At 38.4% G+C, this 16188-nt stretch overlaps 3 protein-coding genes across 6 annotated transcripts in view; 1 reads left to right on the top strand and 2 right to left on the bottom strand.

Annotated features, from left to right (window-relative positions):
- The first annotated feature begins 2385 nt into the window (after window positions 1-2385).
- On the top strand, window positions 2386-10692 carry LOC138943122 (uncharacterized). The gene is made up of 6 exons (XM_070313658.1): window positions 2386-2618; window positions 3480-3703; window positions 3826-4015; window positions 4134-4335; window positions 9866-10060; window positions 10424-10692. The coding sequence occupies exons 1-6, from the start codon at window positions 2386-2388 to the stop codon at window positions 10586-10588; spliced, it is 1209 nt and encodes a 402-aa protein (XP_070169759.1). The 3' UTR covers window positions 10589-10692.
- LOC138943121 (uncharacterized) lies at window positions 6739-9549 on the bottom strand. Of its 2 annotated transcripts, none has more exons than XM_070313655.1 (2): window positions 9196-9549; window positions 6739-7904 (listed from the first exon to the last, which is right to left on the bottom strand). In XM_070313655.1, the coding sequence occupies exon 2, from the start codon at window positions 7808-7810 to the stop codon at window positions 7022-7024; it is 789 nt and encodes a 262-aa protein (XP_070169756.1). In that variant the 5' UTR covers window positions 7811-7904; window positions 9196-9549; the 3' UTR covers window positions 6739-7021. The 2 variants fall into 2 exon arrangements, with proteins under 2 accessions (XP_070169756.1, XP_070169758.1); XM_070313657.1 differs by having other exon boundaries at window positions 6739-7885.
- A 410-nt stretch (window positions 10693-11102) lies between the features above and the next one.
- Ssh (Protein phosphatase Slingshot) overlaps window positions 11103-16188 on the bottom strand; it is a 189840-nt gene continuing 184754 nt past the window's right edge. For all 3 annotated transcript variants that reach the window (XM_070313834.1, XM_070313832.1, XM_070313835.1), the window contains one exon: window positions 11103-16061. In XM_070313834.1, coding sequence (XP_070169935.1) covers window positions 13909-16061 — 2153 coding nt within the window. In that variant the 3' untranslated portion in view covers window positions 11103-13908. The remainder of the gene's footprint in view (window positions 16062-16188) is intronic.

The raw sequence follows: 16188 nt of genomic DNA, 5'->3' as shown, positions 1-16188 counted from the left end.
CGAGCAAGATCTGCGCAAGACAATCTGATAGCAGATTGTCAGCAAAAACCGAACAAATTCTGCAGCTTTTGGCCATTCATATAAAAGTATATATTTAAATAGATTTAAAGCCTTAACCCTAAGTAACAAAATGATGATAAGTTATGGTCATAAAATGACCATTAGATAATTAGACATTATATAAAATCATATATTAATATGTTAAAACATATAGGTAAATTCAAATAACTTAATTTATAAAATTAAAGATCTTTTTGGACAGAAATTGTTTGAATAAGTGAAAATCGAACAATTATCTGTCCAATTTGCAAAAAATCAATTCAATATCTGAATTTCCTGTATAAGAATTGTGTCAAAAATTGAACTGATAGAAATATATATATTATAATATTATTAGTATTTTGTAGGCTTTATATACACTCATGACAAGAATTTGAATACGGGTATAGATAATAAATAACGCGCCGCATAGCGACTGAACTATTTTATAATACTTTGTAATAAGCTGCAGATTTTGTTCGGTTTTTGCTGCCAATTTGCCATCAAATTGCGCACTCTAGATCCTGCTCAGTTTTTGCCGACAATCTGATGTCAGTCATGTCAGCAAGTTTTGCTCGGTTTCTGCTGCCAATTTGCTGTGTAGTTATGTTAGCAAGCTTTGCTTGATTCTTGCCGGCAATCTGCCAGCTTAATCGGTAATAACAACTCTTGTACCAAATTTGTAGCCTTTTTGCTGACAATAATTTGTAGCAAGCACTTGGCAATATCTGTTAGAACAGACCTGGCTGACTGGGAGGTAATGATTTAAAGAAGCGGTACCAAATTTGTATCCTTTTTTGCTAACAATAGTTGATAGCAGGCACTTAGCATAATCTGCTTTCGACACACTTGGCTATCTGGCATAATGTGCACAGTTTCGATTGCGTTCCGTATAATTATATCGTATATTAAGGATGTTTTAGCTGTACAATAATAGCAAAAAACAGTTAAAATTTAAAAAGACATTTTTCTTACGTTTATATTATTTGAAAAATTAAGTAAATAAATCCGAATTATAAAAAGACCCAGATAGCCAAGTCTGTCAAAACAAATTTTATGAAAACTTGTTGCAGATTTTGTTGACAAGACGAATTCAAATTTGATATAAGATTTGTTTTATCCGATGATGTCATCACAATGCCAGCAGAAATATAACAAAATCTGATGACATAATTTGATAGCAAATTGGCGACAGAATACGAGTAAATCTACTAATATAACTTGAGAGCAAATTGATGCCAAAAACTGAGCAATCTGTGTAACGTAGTTTGATAGTAAATTGGTACCAAAAATCAAGCAAAATCTGCGTAACAAAATCTGATAGCAAGTTGAAGTCAAAAACCAAGTGAAGCTTGCTGACATGACTGACATTAGATTGTCGGAAGAAACTGAGCAAGATCTGGCATGCAGAATCTGACAGCAGATTGGCACCAAAAACTGAACAGAATCTGCAAATTAACTATTATTTAAAATAGTACAGTTCAGTTGCTTACCGCTATGCGGCGCGTTATTCACTATCCACATACCCGTATTCAAGTTTTTGTCATGAGTGTATACAGGGTGTCCCAGATCATTTGGGACAATACTTGTGTACAGATAGAGCGGACCAAACTAAGTCGATAAGTCCTGTATCATTTTTTTTATAACGCTTAATAAAAGAGTTATTATTGAGTAAAGTCTGGCCAATCAGGGCCGATCTTTAGCCGGTCACACGTCGGTGAGCGTGGCTAAAGGTTGTCGTTACGTCCCGTCACGTCCCGTTACGTAAAGTTTATCGTAATCCCGGCTTAAAACAGTCTAAATTTTTATGCTTTTGTCAATGTTTTGACATATGACATACATCTTTATTATTAGAGATTGCGATCGTCATCTTGAAGTTTTGACACATTGAAATGTTAATTCAAATTTCAGTTTTCTAAGAATTTTAAATAACTTTACTCTATCAATGATGGTTAGCAAAAAAATTTTTAAGTTACAAAAACATTACGGAGATATATGACGTATTATAAAATTGTATCTGTATAAACAATATTAAAAGCTCTTTCCTTTTTTAAGATTTCAAGTAAGAATTATCTTCATATAAAGTATTCAAAAAGGTTAATGTAATTACAGTATTTATTAATAGTAACATTTTACTTTATTACATATATATAAATATATTAAAATTTATTTTAAATATAATAATTTTTAGTGGGGAAAATAGTTTCTCCATCTGTGTTTTCTATTCGCATTTATATTCTATCTTTTTATCTTTTTATCTTAGTTATATACATTATTTAGTTATATAACTTTTTAATAAACATAATTTATTTTATTTATTATTTAATCTTGACTTCCTGCTGCTAGATGGATAAAGACAGTATTAATGAGCAACTTTCTCGTATGACCGTCGATCCATCCGTCCAAGATAGTGTTGATTTTGATACGACATCAACACCTTCGGTGGCATCCATTAACGCTCACGAAGAAAATTCTATCTCATCAGGTTTAATACAAACTTCCGCTACTGTCCCCAGTATACGATCTGATACGGAGCATCATTATCAATTGGTCGGCAATATCAGTGTTATCAATCAATTGTACGCAATATCTATTTGAAAAAGATATTTATCAATTATTTATCAAATATTTATCAATGTCATATTAATCCTTAAAATATCTAAATTCCTAAACTAAACAATCATGTATAATTAAATAAGGTGTCTATTCCCTAGAAAAACATGAAAAGCCTGAAATTCTCAGGGAATTTTTTTATACCTGGAGAAATCATGGAATTCTCATAGAATTTTCTTCAGGAAATTAAAAAAAAATGCTCCTTTTAATAATCTTATTTTTATACTGTAAACTGTAAGCAATTCGCCGATAAGCCAATTTGTGAATTATATGTGTTTAAAATATATTATATAATAAATATATATCTGTTCCTGTTTGTACATTCAATGTCTTAATAAAATATTGAATATGCAAAACATATTTTTTATTTTAATTTTTAGTGAAAAATGAAAATGTTACGCAAGTTAAAAATTTTTATTTTAACGAAAAGCTATCCAGTTTTTTTTTAGTATATTTGTATATTTAGTACTTGAAACTTAAGTGACTTTGTTTTTTTTTTTTTTTTTTTTTTTTTGGTATATGTGAAAAGTATTAGAAAACATACAATAAAAAAACTTATTTTAGAGGAAATTATACAAAAAAAAAAATCTTTAAAATATTCTCTTTACTTGGAATTTTGAACAAAAATACCTGGAAAATTAGAGAATTTTCAGGGAATCTTTTTACAAAATTTGAGTAGACATCCTGTTTAATCTTATACATGAATAACGTAAATTAATAATAATTTAACAAAATCTTGTGTATTTTTTACTTAATTTTAAACAGGTTTCTGTTACATATATATAGTCTTCTCTCTTTCTCTTTCGAAATAAATAAACAGTTTGCAGGGAAGTTAATCAAGATGTACTTTGCATCTGCTATACGGAAACTTACGATCTTTTGGCGGCAGGATTGTCGGATGGTAACTTAAAGTTTTACAAAGTTAATTCAGAGGAAAACATATTGACTTTATGCGATGCGGAGATGATGCAGAATCCGGCTCCAGTGACTGCTATAAAGCATCGACCAGTGCACAAATCACATCCTATCACGCATACTCTAATAGCAACTTGTGAGTGTTTTGACTTTTTGTTTTATAAACTATTGAAATTTATATAATTGTGAAGTTCTTTTGCGCACATTAGAGAAAAATAATATATTAAACTTTATATTAAATATTATTTATATACATAGATGCCAATGGCTGTGTTAAATGCTGGCATTATCCAACCGCGCAATGCATTTACACGATACGAGAAAAACGGCAGACGCTTGGTTTAGCTTATCATCCTCAATTACCAAAGTTCGTTACTGTCGGGGACGATACCAATCTGTATTTGTATGACGAAGAAACGAAGACTCGGGAAAGAGTATTTCACGGAAGGTAATAATATTCTGACAGATGAAAGCCTTTCATAAGAAAAGAAATCTCGCTATAAAATGACGAATAAAAAAATTTTGGTCTTATAAATTATCCGGGACATTTTATGTTTCGTACGCAGCAATTCACCGGATATCATGGATGGCCATAAATCCAGAGTCTTCAGTGCCTGCTTCCATCCCAAATCCGCGCACGAGATAATAAGCGCCGGCTGGGATGACACTATTCAGTTCTGGGACACCAGACAAGCTCATTCCCTTCGATTTATATCAGGCGTACATATGTGCGGCGACGGTCTAGATATCAGTAGAAATGGAAAAGAGGTATAATTTAACACCTTGTTAATTTTACCCTTATTACATGTTTTTTTGTCACCTGAAGTTGGCAGCTCATCTTTCAAAAAACTAAATTTTTTTTGAAGTTCTGAGTGCATCCCGAAGAATTCTTGAGTTCTTTATTAATTTTTAAAATAGTTCTGGCGAAGCTGGTTAAGCTAAAAAAATCATTGATGAATCTTGGGGGTGCTAACTTTACAAAATGAAATGACTAAATTAACGATAACATTCATGACCATATATATATTTTAAGTAATGACTTTTATTTTTCCGGATCGTTATTGGTAACCCATCGCACACCTTCGGCATGATATACGAAAGATCGATCTTACACGAGCCTAAATAAATCTTAATAATAATGTTGGGAGCGAGGCGCGATAATTCGGGCCACACAAAACTCGCGAAAAATCAGCAAATACCAAATCGAGAAAAGATCGAATGAAGATGGAAGAATCCGCGAACGTTCAGTTAACGGAATTGGTAGAAAGGGTGATTCGTACGAATGGGACGGGGGAAAATCGAAAGAAGCAATCTAAAATTCTGAACATACAAAAATATAATAAAATAATAATATATTAACAAGAAAAATAATAAAAGAAGACAAGAGATACTTTGATATTCGGAGATAAAGGGCCTGTTCATCGGCCTCAATGTTTCGTGTGGCCGAGTGCAAAGGTATCGCGTTTCACGATATGCACGAGCAAGAATCAATTACCATATATAGTGGACGCGAATTTCCAGATGCGCGGGGCGTGTTCGAACCTCGGCGACCTCTAGCGACAGAAAATTCCTTAGATCTTGATATCGATAACCTACGCTCGCCCACGGAAAGTTATAAAGATGTGGTACATAAGAAATATAAAAACGCTCGTGTAGCAGCCGTAGCGATAAATAAATAGTTCGCGAATAGTTCGGGATATGTTCTCGATATCGTTGTTCGGATTCGACTTCTCTTTCTAACTTTTGGCTCTATAATAATTACGGCAACAGCGAATGACGGGCGCTGTTCAAAATAGAGAGTACAGTAATTACGCGACTAACATAACGTAATCATCGAAGAATGTTATAATTCCACGCAATACAACGATCACTTACTATCGACAAATTCTCCAAATGCATGGTCCGCAAGATATCGGTTACACAAAAATTACTGGAAGTACGACACTCACGTGACTCGCGAGATTTTCACGATGCACGCAATAATTTCGAGACGCGAAATATCCTTCGTACATGAGCTCGACAATACAGAAACATAAAACGATAGCGATATACAACAATGCAAAACAATATTAGCACAATATAATCATTTTCTAACATCTCCGCCATTCCCAATTTTATTTTACCTGATAAACAAGAAATATATTACTATCTGTGTACTAACGAATTTATCAGTTCTCATAGGAAGAGATACATCTCTTAGCGTACGGTTTTTCAAATCATTAAATTCTGATTCCACTGCTGCAGACATCTTATTTATAAAGCCATAACCAAATATTTTACGCATAATTTCACTAAACAAGGGAAAGTATTTTAATAAAACTTCAAATTTTTTCGCAAAATCTATGCAATAAAATCCATTCACATCATAGGTTTCCTCCAATCTACTTGTTTGAAAAACACAATCGTTATACATACCATAGAATCAATCCAACGATGTATATTTGTGTCAGCTATATCTGCATCGTTTAATCGTTTTTATATTTGGCAGATATTGGCAGATTTTTATCATTTATTAATAATGCATCTTTATTATTTATTGATAATGCATCTGTATCGCCTTGTATAAGCAATGTTAAACTGTTTCGTACTCTCATCATCAAACCGTTAGAATCTTAATAAGGATTTATTGCAAGAATTAAAATATTATGCGCGATTTCTTCAAATTCATGGAATATGTTTTGCTTTCTTAAAACTGCCATTGCACATATAAAAAATGATCTTACTATAGATGGCTTGCCAGAAAAACAGTTCCACCTAGCAATTATATTCATAAAATGACATACATCTAATTGTAAAAGGCAGGACAGTACAGACAACTTTGCACCAGTCAATAAAGCGAAACCTGTAGATAAATAATCATGCAATGTAATAGATTTCGCAAATACTCTTGCAACAGTTCCGAGCAAGGCCTTATCAAAGTTGGTAACTACTTCCTTAGAACAGGGAAATGTTGAGTTTTGCATAGCACCAGTCCGTAAAAATTCTTGCAACCAAAACATTATTGTATTTGTAGTTTGAAACGGAAATCATTTGAAAAATGGGAGCTGTGTTTTCAACAATTTGTGCAGCTGCTTGATATAAATATATGTGTGAACACAATTCGCTATTTGGTAGTTTAATTTTTTTTATTAAGGATCCAGTGGCATCAATATATAATGTTATATAATATTTTTCATACAAAGCAAATTGTTCTCGAGTCCAATAATGCACGATTAACGAATCCAACCCAATAAATTTAATTGCGCTTTCGTACCGCAAACTATATTTCATTAACAAAAGATTCTCAAACATATTAGTAGATATTACACCTAATAATCTGTCTTGCCGTTCTTGTTTAGCTTTGCGAAGTAAGTCACACGTGTATATGGTAAATGTGCAGGCTTGTCATCTCCAGCATCCATTAAAATATCAGCTTGCTCTCTTCTCCACATACAAGGAAGTGTTTTACTCTCTATTAATTTTTGAGCAACTTGTTTACGATCAAGATCTTTAATTGTCGTTTTTTATTATGTTTCACACTTGAATTATAATCATGAATTGTACATTCCATTTTTACATCATCATTTTTCTGTGGTTCATTTACAATTTGTCCAATGAAATCGCATTTACATTCTATACATTTGCCGATAACCGGTGAGCTTGGCATGCTAAGGGTCGGTGGTTGTTCCTTCTTCTGCCGGCGCAGGACCTTTTCGTGCTTGGCCGCACGGGCGCTTAGCTCGGCGACGCTGGCAGCTTCTGCCGGTCGAATGTACAGCTGGTAGCTGGAGTGTAGGTTGTTATATACTAAGCGGGCCTTCTCTTGTGGCGTGTAGCCCCCAGCGCGTCTCATCATTGTTAGCAGGTCCGTGACGTATTGGTCGAAAGACTCCCCCGGTCGTTGCCTCCGAGCCTGTGCGTCTTGCTGCAATTGGTCTTGGTAGTCCGGTGGTAGGTACTTCAGCCTGAAGACTGTGCAGAAGGCGTCCCAGGTGGTCCAGTCTTCGTAATTGTTACGATACCATAACAGGGGATTTCCGCGCAACATCTCGGGCAGCCCTAGCAGGAATAATTCGTCCGCATAGCGGTAGGATCGTCTTAGTTCTACTATCCGCTCGAGGAACGCGAACGGGTCTTTGCCCTCAAAGCAAAGGCCCCATTTCCGGATTCGGTCTAGACTTGCGGTTGAGTCGGGTAGAGTCGGTTCGGTATGGTCTGGGGTTGGCTCGGGCCGTACCGGCGTTGTTTCTCCCTCGTTCGGCATGTCGGCGTTGTCGTGTTCGGGGAACAGCCCGGGTTTTTTCGCAGTCGATGTCGCAAAGCGTCAACAGTTCCGGTACTGTCGGGACCGTGGGCGACTAGAAGAGTCACGAGCTGAACTTTCGTAAGCAAGTATATCCAGCAGATTTTCATCGGGGTGCGCAAGCAAGCTGGAGTCTCTACTGGGCAGGTCCCTGTTCGGGCGCCATTGTAACGCGGTCACCTCGCTCGACGCGGCTCGTCGGTGTCCGGGTTCGAGAGTAGGGGAGACTCAAGCTTACGAGAACACAATATAGGTAGAAAAGATAGTTTATTTTAGTTAGAAGCAAATATATACAAAGCAGCGTGCAGGGCCAGGCGATGTCGCTCAGCGTGCGGTAGGCAGAAAGCTGGTGTCAGGCCCGGGGCGATGTGCAGCGGATGTGCAAAGCGGCGGGCGCGAAGCGGTAAGCGGGGCGAGAAACGCATGCGGCGGTAGCGCCAAGTGGACGCGGCTTAATTTCTGCGGCGGTTTTAATTACAGGCGAACTTAAGATTACGGCGCGGTTATAACTAGCAGGTTCTTAGGACTAGCAGGCTTATCATTAACAGGCTTATTACTAGCGCGATTAGAACTAGCGGACTTATAGCTAACGGGCTTATTACTAGCAAGCTTATTCCTACGGCGCGGTTAGAACTAGCGGAGTTATAACTAACGAGTTTAAGACTACGGCGCGATATCTACAAGCGACTTATCAACTAGTGTCAGGCTAGGTAGTTCGGTATTGCCGGCAGGCCCGAGTGTCACGTCGAATCCGGCCTTGGCAACGGAAACCGGCGAAACTCGGCAGGGCTGAGCGAAATCTCAGCCCGGGTAAGTGCTAGGAGCCGGCGAAACCCGACAGGGCTAAGAGAAACCTTAGCCCGAGGAGTGGTGACAGGAGTCGGTGAAACCCGACTGGGCTGAGCGAATCCTTAGCCCGAAGGGCTATAGAGTGCCGGCGAAACCCGGCAGGGTCAAGAGAAATCTTGGCCCCGAGAGGTAGTAGGTACTGATCAGGTCGGTGTCGGGAGCTGGATGTCGGGACAGGATCTGGTCCCGATGTCTCGGCCGGCCGGGCTTATATACCCGGCCGGGGCCCCCCACTACACTATGCTGTCGGTCCGGTAGTGGGGTTGATTCCGTGTGGGGACCGCGAGAAAGATAGGGCGAGTCGAGAGCGAGAGCGCATGCCAAGCGAGATAGCGCGTCTAGCGCGAGTGGGACGGTGCGTGTGGCATGCGAGCGAGCGAGAATGCGTGGGCGGATCTCCTTGTTAATCCTGCGGGCAGCGATTTTCTCAGAGAGCGACAGCGATAGTTTCCGTCGTGCTTAATTGAATTAGTATGAAAGGCAAGATATGGCATTACTTGGCGTGCTCCATATGTTGAATCGGACCTCCAATCGTCCTTGGCTTCAAGTCCTTGTCCTCCGCTGTCACCAAATGAGATCTCGTCCCGCTCCTCCGTTACCTATCATCACTTAAGGCTAAAACTAACTTAATCGCCAAAAAGAAGCATCGCAAAAGTCGCGGGATCGCATCCGAATCCGCGTTCAGATCGCTCTCTCTCTCTCCCCCTAAATTGAAAGAGCGGAGGTCATCTATTGCCGGGCTTTCCGCCCTTGTGACAGACGAGTTAGTTCTCCAAGTAAAGTTAGCACTCTAAGATTCATCAATGGCTTTTTTAGCTTAATTCACTAGAATTATTTTTAAAAAATTGAAAATTAAAAATTAAAAATTAATAAGGATCTCTAGAACTCTTCTGGATGCACTCAGAACTTTAAAAACATTAAATTTTTTGAAAGATGCAAACTTCACAAAAGTGTTTCTTTCTGATTTTCTCTACAGTACGTACTCTGTTAGAAAATTGACAAAGTTATGCCAAATTATTGGCGTAATATTGTGCATTAATAAATCTAGAGAATTATACATTAATAATTACATATTAACTGGCTAGTTTTATTACACTATAACATCTATAAAAGATATGGATAATTTATATAGCAATTTACAATTAAACGATTCCCTCTTCATAACAGATTCTTACTTGTTCCTGGCAAAAGAAAGATCCTTTGCAATTATGGGACTACAGTAGTGGCAAATTGATTGTCAGCTTGGAACCGGACAGTTATCCTTGTTTGTTATACGCCGGAAAATACGTGACAAATTTGTACGTCGCGTGCGGTGGCTGCGACACTGATCTCTTCAGAATCGTCGATTTGCGATCTCATTCGGTAAGTTTCATAATATTTCATTTCATTATAAAATATTGCTTATAAATCTTTCTTACTGCAATAAGCTGAGCGATTATTATTTATAGAGAATATGAGAGATGATAAATAAAGATGACATTTTAGAATGAGAATATATCATAGAATCGTGCCAGATTGTTAAATATTTAATTTTAACTTGACATTTTATTTAAAGAAAAATCAATTTCTCGAGTTAATTCTAATATTTCAATCTGGGATATGTTGTAAATGCGACAGTCATCCATTAATATAATCATATTATAAAATAATTGTTTTTTTATAACAAAATTGATTGTTCTTATTGTAAGATAATATAACATCGTAATGTACTATTTTTCTCTATAGACTATGGCTATGATCAAATACCTCAAGGGCGGCATGTATAGCTTGGATGTCGGCCCATTGGAAGCGAAGTATTCTAAACGGACGGCTCTTCCGAAGCTTGCTTTTTGCGCTGGAACAATGATTTTTGAGGTAGATGCTCAACCTACTCTATTGACTGCTTTGTGAGATTTTTTTTGATTTTTTTGATATACAAATATATACATTATTTTGTAATTTACACAATTCGTACTTCCGTTTGAAAATTAAATATTATCGATCTCACATCACATGTTTATAAGTACAGCTGATCCACGATTGTGCCAGTAATATGATATTTGTAAATATCTAATAAAAATAAAATTTTTATACAAGATAAGTTCTCGAGAGATTCTCTTTTGATATCCATGCATAATCACAGAGAAAAAATAATTTTCTAAACAAATTTCTACAGCGAGATGATGCTATTTAATATTCTGTATAAAATATATAATAATCATTTGTTTTTTCGTTTGATAAATGCTAATATTTTCTCTTTTTTTCCGAACGAGCTAGTTTGAAATATGATATCACTATAATGTACATAACGCGCTATTAAAGATGAAATAAAATAACAGGAAATATGGAAAAAGAAATGATAATAATGTTTAAAATAGATCAATTATATCTCTTTTGTCTTCTGGTAAACGTATTTTTTCGAAGAAAGTAGCATATGCACTCTCAAGCAATAAACAATGTATTTTATTTGATACAAACTATAGTACAAAATTTATACAGAACAACGTACGGTTTTACCATTTCTCATATGACAGCAAGTTCTCATATCGAGCGAACGCACACATTTAAGCAAGACTTAAAAGAGACAAGGATTGGGAGTGGTCGAAGGAACAGGACAGGGATAATCACTAAAACTGAGCACATCGATTTGTGACAATACAAACTTACTTGACACGAGCAAATCCATCGTTTGTTGAAGCGATTCGGTGTAGAAAAAAGATTGCTCGCACAAAAACACGCTGAGAGAGCAGAAAACACATAGTTTTAATACTCGCGCCGAAGACGACGACATGTCCTGCTTCATAACGCTTGAGACGATTAGTATATCGTCGGATATTCATCTGGATTCCATGACGGTCATTGAAATCTTGCGCATTCAGCTAATAAAATGGAAAAGAAAAAAATATATATATACAAACAATTCGAATATACTCTAAATTTGACGATTCCGCTAATCATTCAAAACTCTAAAATTTTATTTTCGCTTAATCACAAATTTCGCTTAAAAGTAGGACGCGGTTGTCTTCGGCAGAGGTATTGCAGAGAGAAAAAAACAAAAAAACAAAATACAGATCATCCTTTTTTTTCTAAATCGCATCTGATTGTACTTAACTTGTGTAAGTAGAATAATATTTAATCTCTAGGTGCGACCCAACAGACCTATTCGGAAAACTACATGTTTCACATCTTTCGCCCGTATCTACAATCTGAACAATCAACGAGCCTAATTTGGTTGAAACGCGTGATATTTGTAATAAAATATATTTTTATATTACGATAAAATCGCGACACGCGATCGCGAAGGGTCTCTTAGCAGCGGTCGCATTCGTCAGAGTATATCAGAGTATAAAATTGGTCGTCAATGCGCGGCAAATCGGATTTCCTTCGTTTTCGTCATCTAACTAAATTTCGCGCGACGCGGTAGAAATGTGTGTGATTTACAAAATTAATGACGAGTCGATGATATGTGTTTAAAAAAATATTGTGACGCTTACACACAGATATAATCGCTCCAAATTGATCGATGGAAAAGTATATATGTAGTGCATGTATGCACCCATGTAAATCAACATATCTTTCCTTGCCATTTCATTGTACTTTTTCCGATTTACGAGAGTTAATAGCGACATTTCCTGATGCGCTATCGTTGCTGCATCGTCAGCCGTTGAAAAGCATTACATGATCAAACGATCTCGAAATTAATCGAGATAAAGATAATTTATAATAGTAGAAGAATATAAAGAGCAAGAATTAATAACAATTAATGAATGAGAAGAGGTACCTAATTCGCGAGAACAATGGTCGTTTCAACCTAAGACTCTCTAATTGGATCACGAACAGCAGAGAAAAATCCGCATATGCATATAGATTGTAAGTTAAATGTGAGACGGCAGGTCAATGAAAATTTAAGATCTGATCTTTTATTAAAATCGTAATCTTCGTCTTGCAACATATATCACACATTTCGGGAGATAAAGTTATAGTATGTAATTCTCTAAATTATTATTTTACACTTTAAGAGAAATCTTTCTAATCCACTTATTACAACATTGCTATCCCTTCGATTGACTAAATTTCACATATTTCCACGATCATGTAAAATATGGCCGTTGACAAAAGATCAGGAGGAATCATTTCCGGGGTTTCGGAAATGATTAGAAACTCATGAATTTTGGTACCTCCTTTTTTCAATCACACTCGTACTTTTGAAAACAGTCGTTCAACAAAAAACACACTTCGCTACATCATGTGTTCTCGCACACAATGTGTATCACACACACACACACACACACACTCTCTCTATCTCTCTCTAAATCACATTATCACCTATAAATTACTAATAGTGTGGCTTAATATTACATTATCTCGAGGTCTCGTCGTATATAACTTTTATTCCGTTACGACAAAATCGCTTCGCAGATCAGAGATTTATCTCACGAAGTAACTTTAAATTCATAAAAAAAAGTGAGAAAAAAGATCAAGAAAGCGAAGCAGAAGAAAGGTCAACGTGCGCCTGAGGCTCAGACCTTACATTCACAGCCTGAATGAGCACTCGGCTCTTTTTCTCTTCTTTTGCGGACTAAAACCCGCTCTGCCTTTTGCGTTATGTCATCCGCACGATACACTTTTCATTCTTAACACACATTTGATTCCGAGCCCACTAACTTACGAAGTGATATAGGAATAATAATTATCTCTTTTCTTTCTTAATTTAACGTTGACCTCCTTCTCGACGCGCAGCCTCGTGATTGTTGCATTTCCAGCTTAAAATAATTGAACTAACGTCAAGCCAAGTTATACATACATACATACATACATGTATATGTGTATATATATATATATAATGTTGACGAGAAGGAACATAAAGCGCCTGTCGTTGTTTCGTAGTAAAAGATTCGATAACGCTTACGTGAAATTATCGTCTTATAAATAATAAGTTACATTACCGAAATGACAAGATCGTTCTTCTCGATAAATGGAACGACGGTTGTAGACAAGCAATCGCAGCGATGATGAAAGACAGAGAAAAAAAAGATCTGCTCTTAGAACAATTGGCGCGACTATCTTAGCTCCGAAACTTTCTAATCTTCATCGCCAATAAAAAGAGATCACACACGATTTTATCGTCACGATAACATACCCACATAGATATCCTCATCCGGATTATCCGCTGCACTCGTATTACGTCTAAGAATTTGACGTACGCAAAATAAAGCGTCGCTTAATCACTTTTACATGGTGTTGTAAACAGGACTGCTATGCCTAGGCCTAACCTGTAGCCTAGCGAGGGGATGAGTTCTACCATGCTGCTGTTGCTTCTTGCTAGCTGCCTTCGCCACTACGCTGGCCACGACCATGCTGGGTGACGGCACCGCTGGTGGCCTACCGGGTGCTTCCGGCACTTCGCTAAATAGAGGTGCCGAGTGATTATTAATCATGATTGGCGCTGATCTCCTCGAGAACTCGGGGGCGATTTTCGATTTTGCCGGCGGATGCACCTCCATAGTATCCCAATCTTTGTCTTTGTGCGCGCGCAACTGCACATCCGACGAGTTCTTCTTGGACTCTGGCCTCGCGACTTCGTACTTTCCCACTAGTACTCGAACGGAGAGATCCTCCGACGTATTATTCTGTGACGATAACGGTGGCGTCGTTTCGCTTCTTCTTCCCGGCTTGCTGTCTTTGGTTTCGCCAACGCTAGACGACGACTGGATTTTAGACTCGTTGTGCGGAATCACCGGCGACGAGGGTAAGCTTCTGATCTTCACGTCCCTTTTGGACCGCACGGGCAGTGACACGTTTTCGCTCTCATATGTGTTATTCTCGGGGCTCCTTTCCAACTTAGTCGACTTTGCCTCAAATTCCTTTTTCAAATTTTTCACTATACCAGATGTGCTACGTGGACACTCTGCTTCCGGCGAGTCATCCACGGAGAGGCAGCGCTTACTGAACATGGATTTGTTGCAGAGACTTTCCAAGACCATTTTATGATGTTTCACAGAAGGGCATTGAGGAGTATTAACGACACACGGACTGGACGTCTCGCTTTCCGATCTGCAGGACCTCAGGGATAGCGGCAGGTCGGATTCGGAAGACAAAGAGGACGGCGCTGGGGCGCTCGTGGATAGTCTTCCGATCTGACGTATGGGCGTAAGGGAGATGTCGATGCCTACCGGACTAGGTGAGTCTCTATTCGTTTCTATTTTAAGATTGTGTTCTTGACTGGGTGACGAATCTCTTCTTCGGGTCGGTGACAGCGACGGCATCTGATGCAACAGCATCGGATTGTACGTTTCGACCGCCACCGCGTCCACTTCAGTGACCAGCCTGTCGCTCTTATCATCCGCGGATGTCGAGTTCTGCGTGCATACGCGTTTCACCCCGCCCACAGTTGTGCCTTCTTCTAGTTTTTGCTTAGTACGCTTTACCGTGCCTGGATGCCAGGGTATCTCTTCCTTGTCGTACGGAAATAGACCGCTGGAGCCGAGTAAATCGGATGGCCGCATATCGTAAGAACCCCAGGAACTATTCCTCGACGGTAAGGTAGCCCACGAACTATGCACTGAGTTGTTGTCGAGAACCACCGCACTGTCGTAACTACTCCAGGAACTTTGTCTGCTTGGAGATTCCCTTGTGATGGGAAGCTCACCCCGTCTCTCCTCGCGATCGAACACTCGGTCCAATTGGGCGCTAAACGGATCACCGTCCTTCTTCGTTTTCTTTTCCAGGCTATCGGAACACGTCAACGTCGTCGCATCCGTTGCTGCACTCGCGATACATTCACTCTCCACACTCACACCTTCGACAATTTTATTGTCATTACACGAATCAGCACATGTTGCATCCGCAGACACAGTCCAGACTAGACATTCACTATTATCGTTGATCTCCTTCTGTTCTTCGCCGAGATCCCAAACTTCCTCTCTAGAAAGCCTTCTGTTCGTAACGGAAGCCGCAGTCTCTTGCGATTCCTGCGATTGCTCGCAATGCGAGTGGCCATTTTCAATCGGTTTCGCGATGTCCTCCGAAGATTGAAGCAGAGATCTCGCGTCCGAGTCGGATCCCGGTGATGACGGTTTACTGCTGGCCGCTTCAAATTGATTGGTTAAATTGAGTACCAAACCCTTCCTCTTCTGTCCCTGAGTTTCCAACTTATTAATTCTGTTCTGTACGCTAGGTGGTGTACCAGGGGTGGGGGTGGGGTCTAGGTGCATTATCTTGTTCTGCGACACGCTGTAAGATTGCCCGTTGTCGCAAGGCATTAGAACATTGCGAGCCTCCTGTTCTATTGCCGGTTTTTGATTCGAGCCACGAAGCAGATCCTCCCGTGTGACTTCTGCATTTCCTGTCTTGTCGATACTTTCCAACGACTGCGATAAAGGAACTGCAACATTACATAATGAAAATGTTTGTTCTGAAATGTTTGTTTATAAATAAAATACATCTTTAACTAACTGCATCTTACTTCGATTATAAATTACTTGTCGCAATTTCTTGTTATTCGATATATT

Source organism: Polyergus mexicanus, unplaced genomic scaffold (assembly GCF_030449975.1).
Source record: "Polyergus mexicanus isolate NDT 795.1 unplaced genomic scaffold, iyPolMexi1.0 SCAF_25, whole genome shotgun sequence".
In the NCBI taxonomy this organism is placed as follows: domain Eukaryota; kingdom Metazoa; phylum Arthropoda; class Insecta; order Hymenoptera; family Formicidae; genus Polyergus; species Polyergus mexicanus.
This window is presented reverse-complemented; position numbering and strand designations above follow the sequence as displayed.

Excerpts from the sequence above, each read along its gene's own strand:
- LOC138943122 (XM_070313658.1), top strand. The coding sequence starts at position 2,386 with ATGGATAAAGACAGTATTAATGAGCAACTTTCTCGTATGACCGTCGAT. Across the intron at positions 2,619-3,479 it reads ATCAGTGTTATCAATCAATT|GGAAGTTAATCAAGATGTAC; the intron begins GTACGCAATATC and ends AACAGTTTGCAG. Across the intron at positions 3,704-3,825 it reads GCATACTCTAATAGCAACTT|ATGCCAATGGCTGTGTTAAA; the intron begins GTGAGTGTTTTG and ends TTATATACATAG.
- LOC138943121 (XM_070313655.1), bottom strand. The coding sequence starts at position 7,810 with ATGCCGAACGAGGGAGAAACAACGCCGGTACGGCCCGAGCCAACCCCA.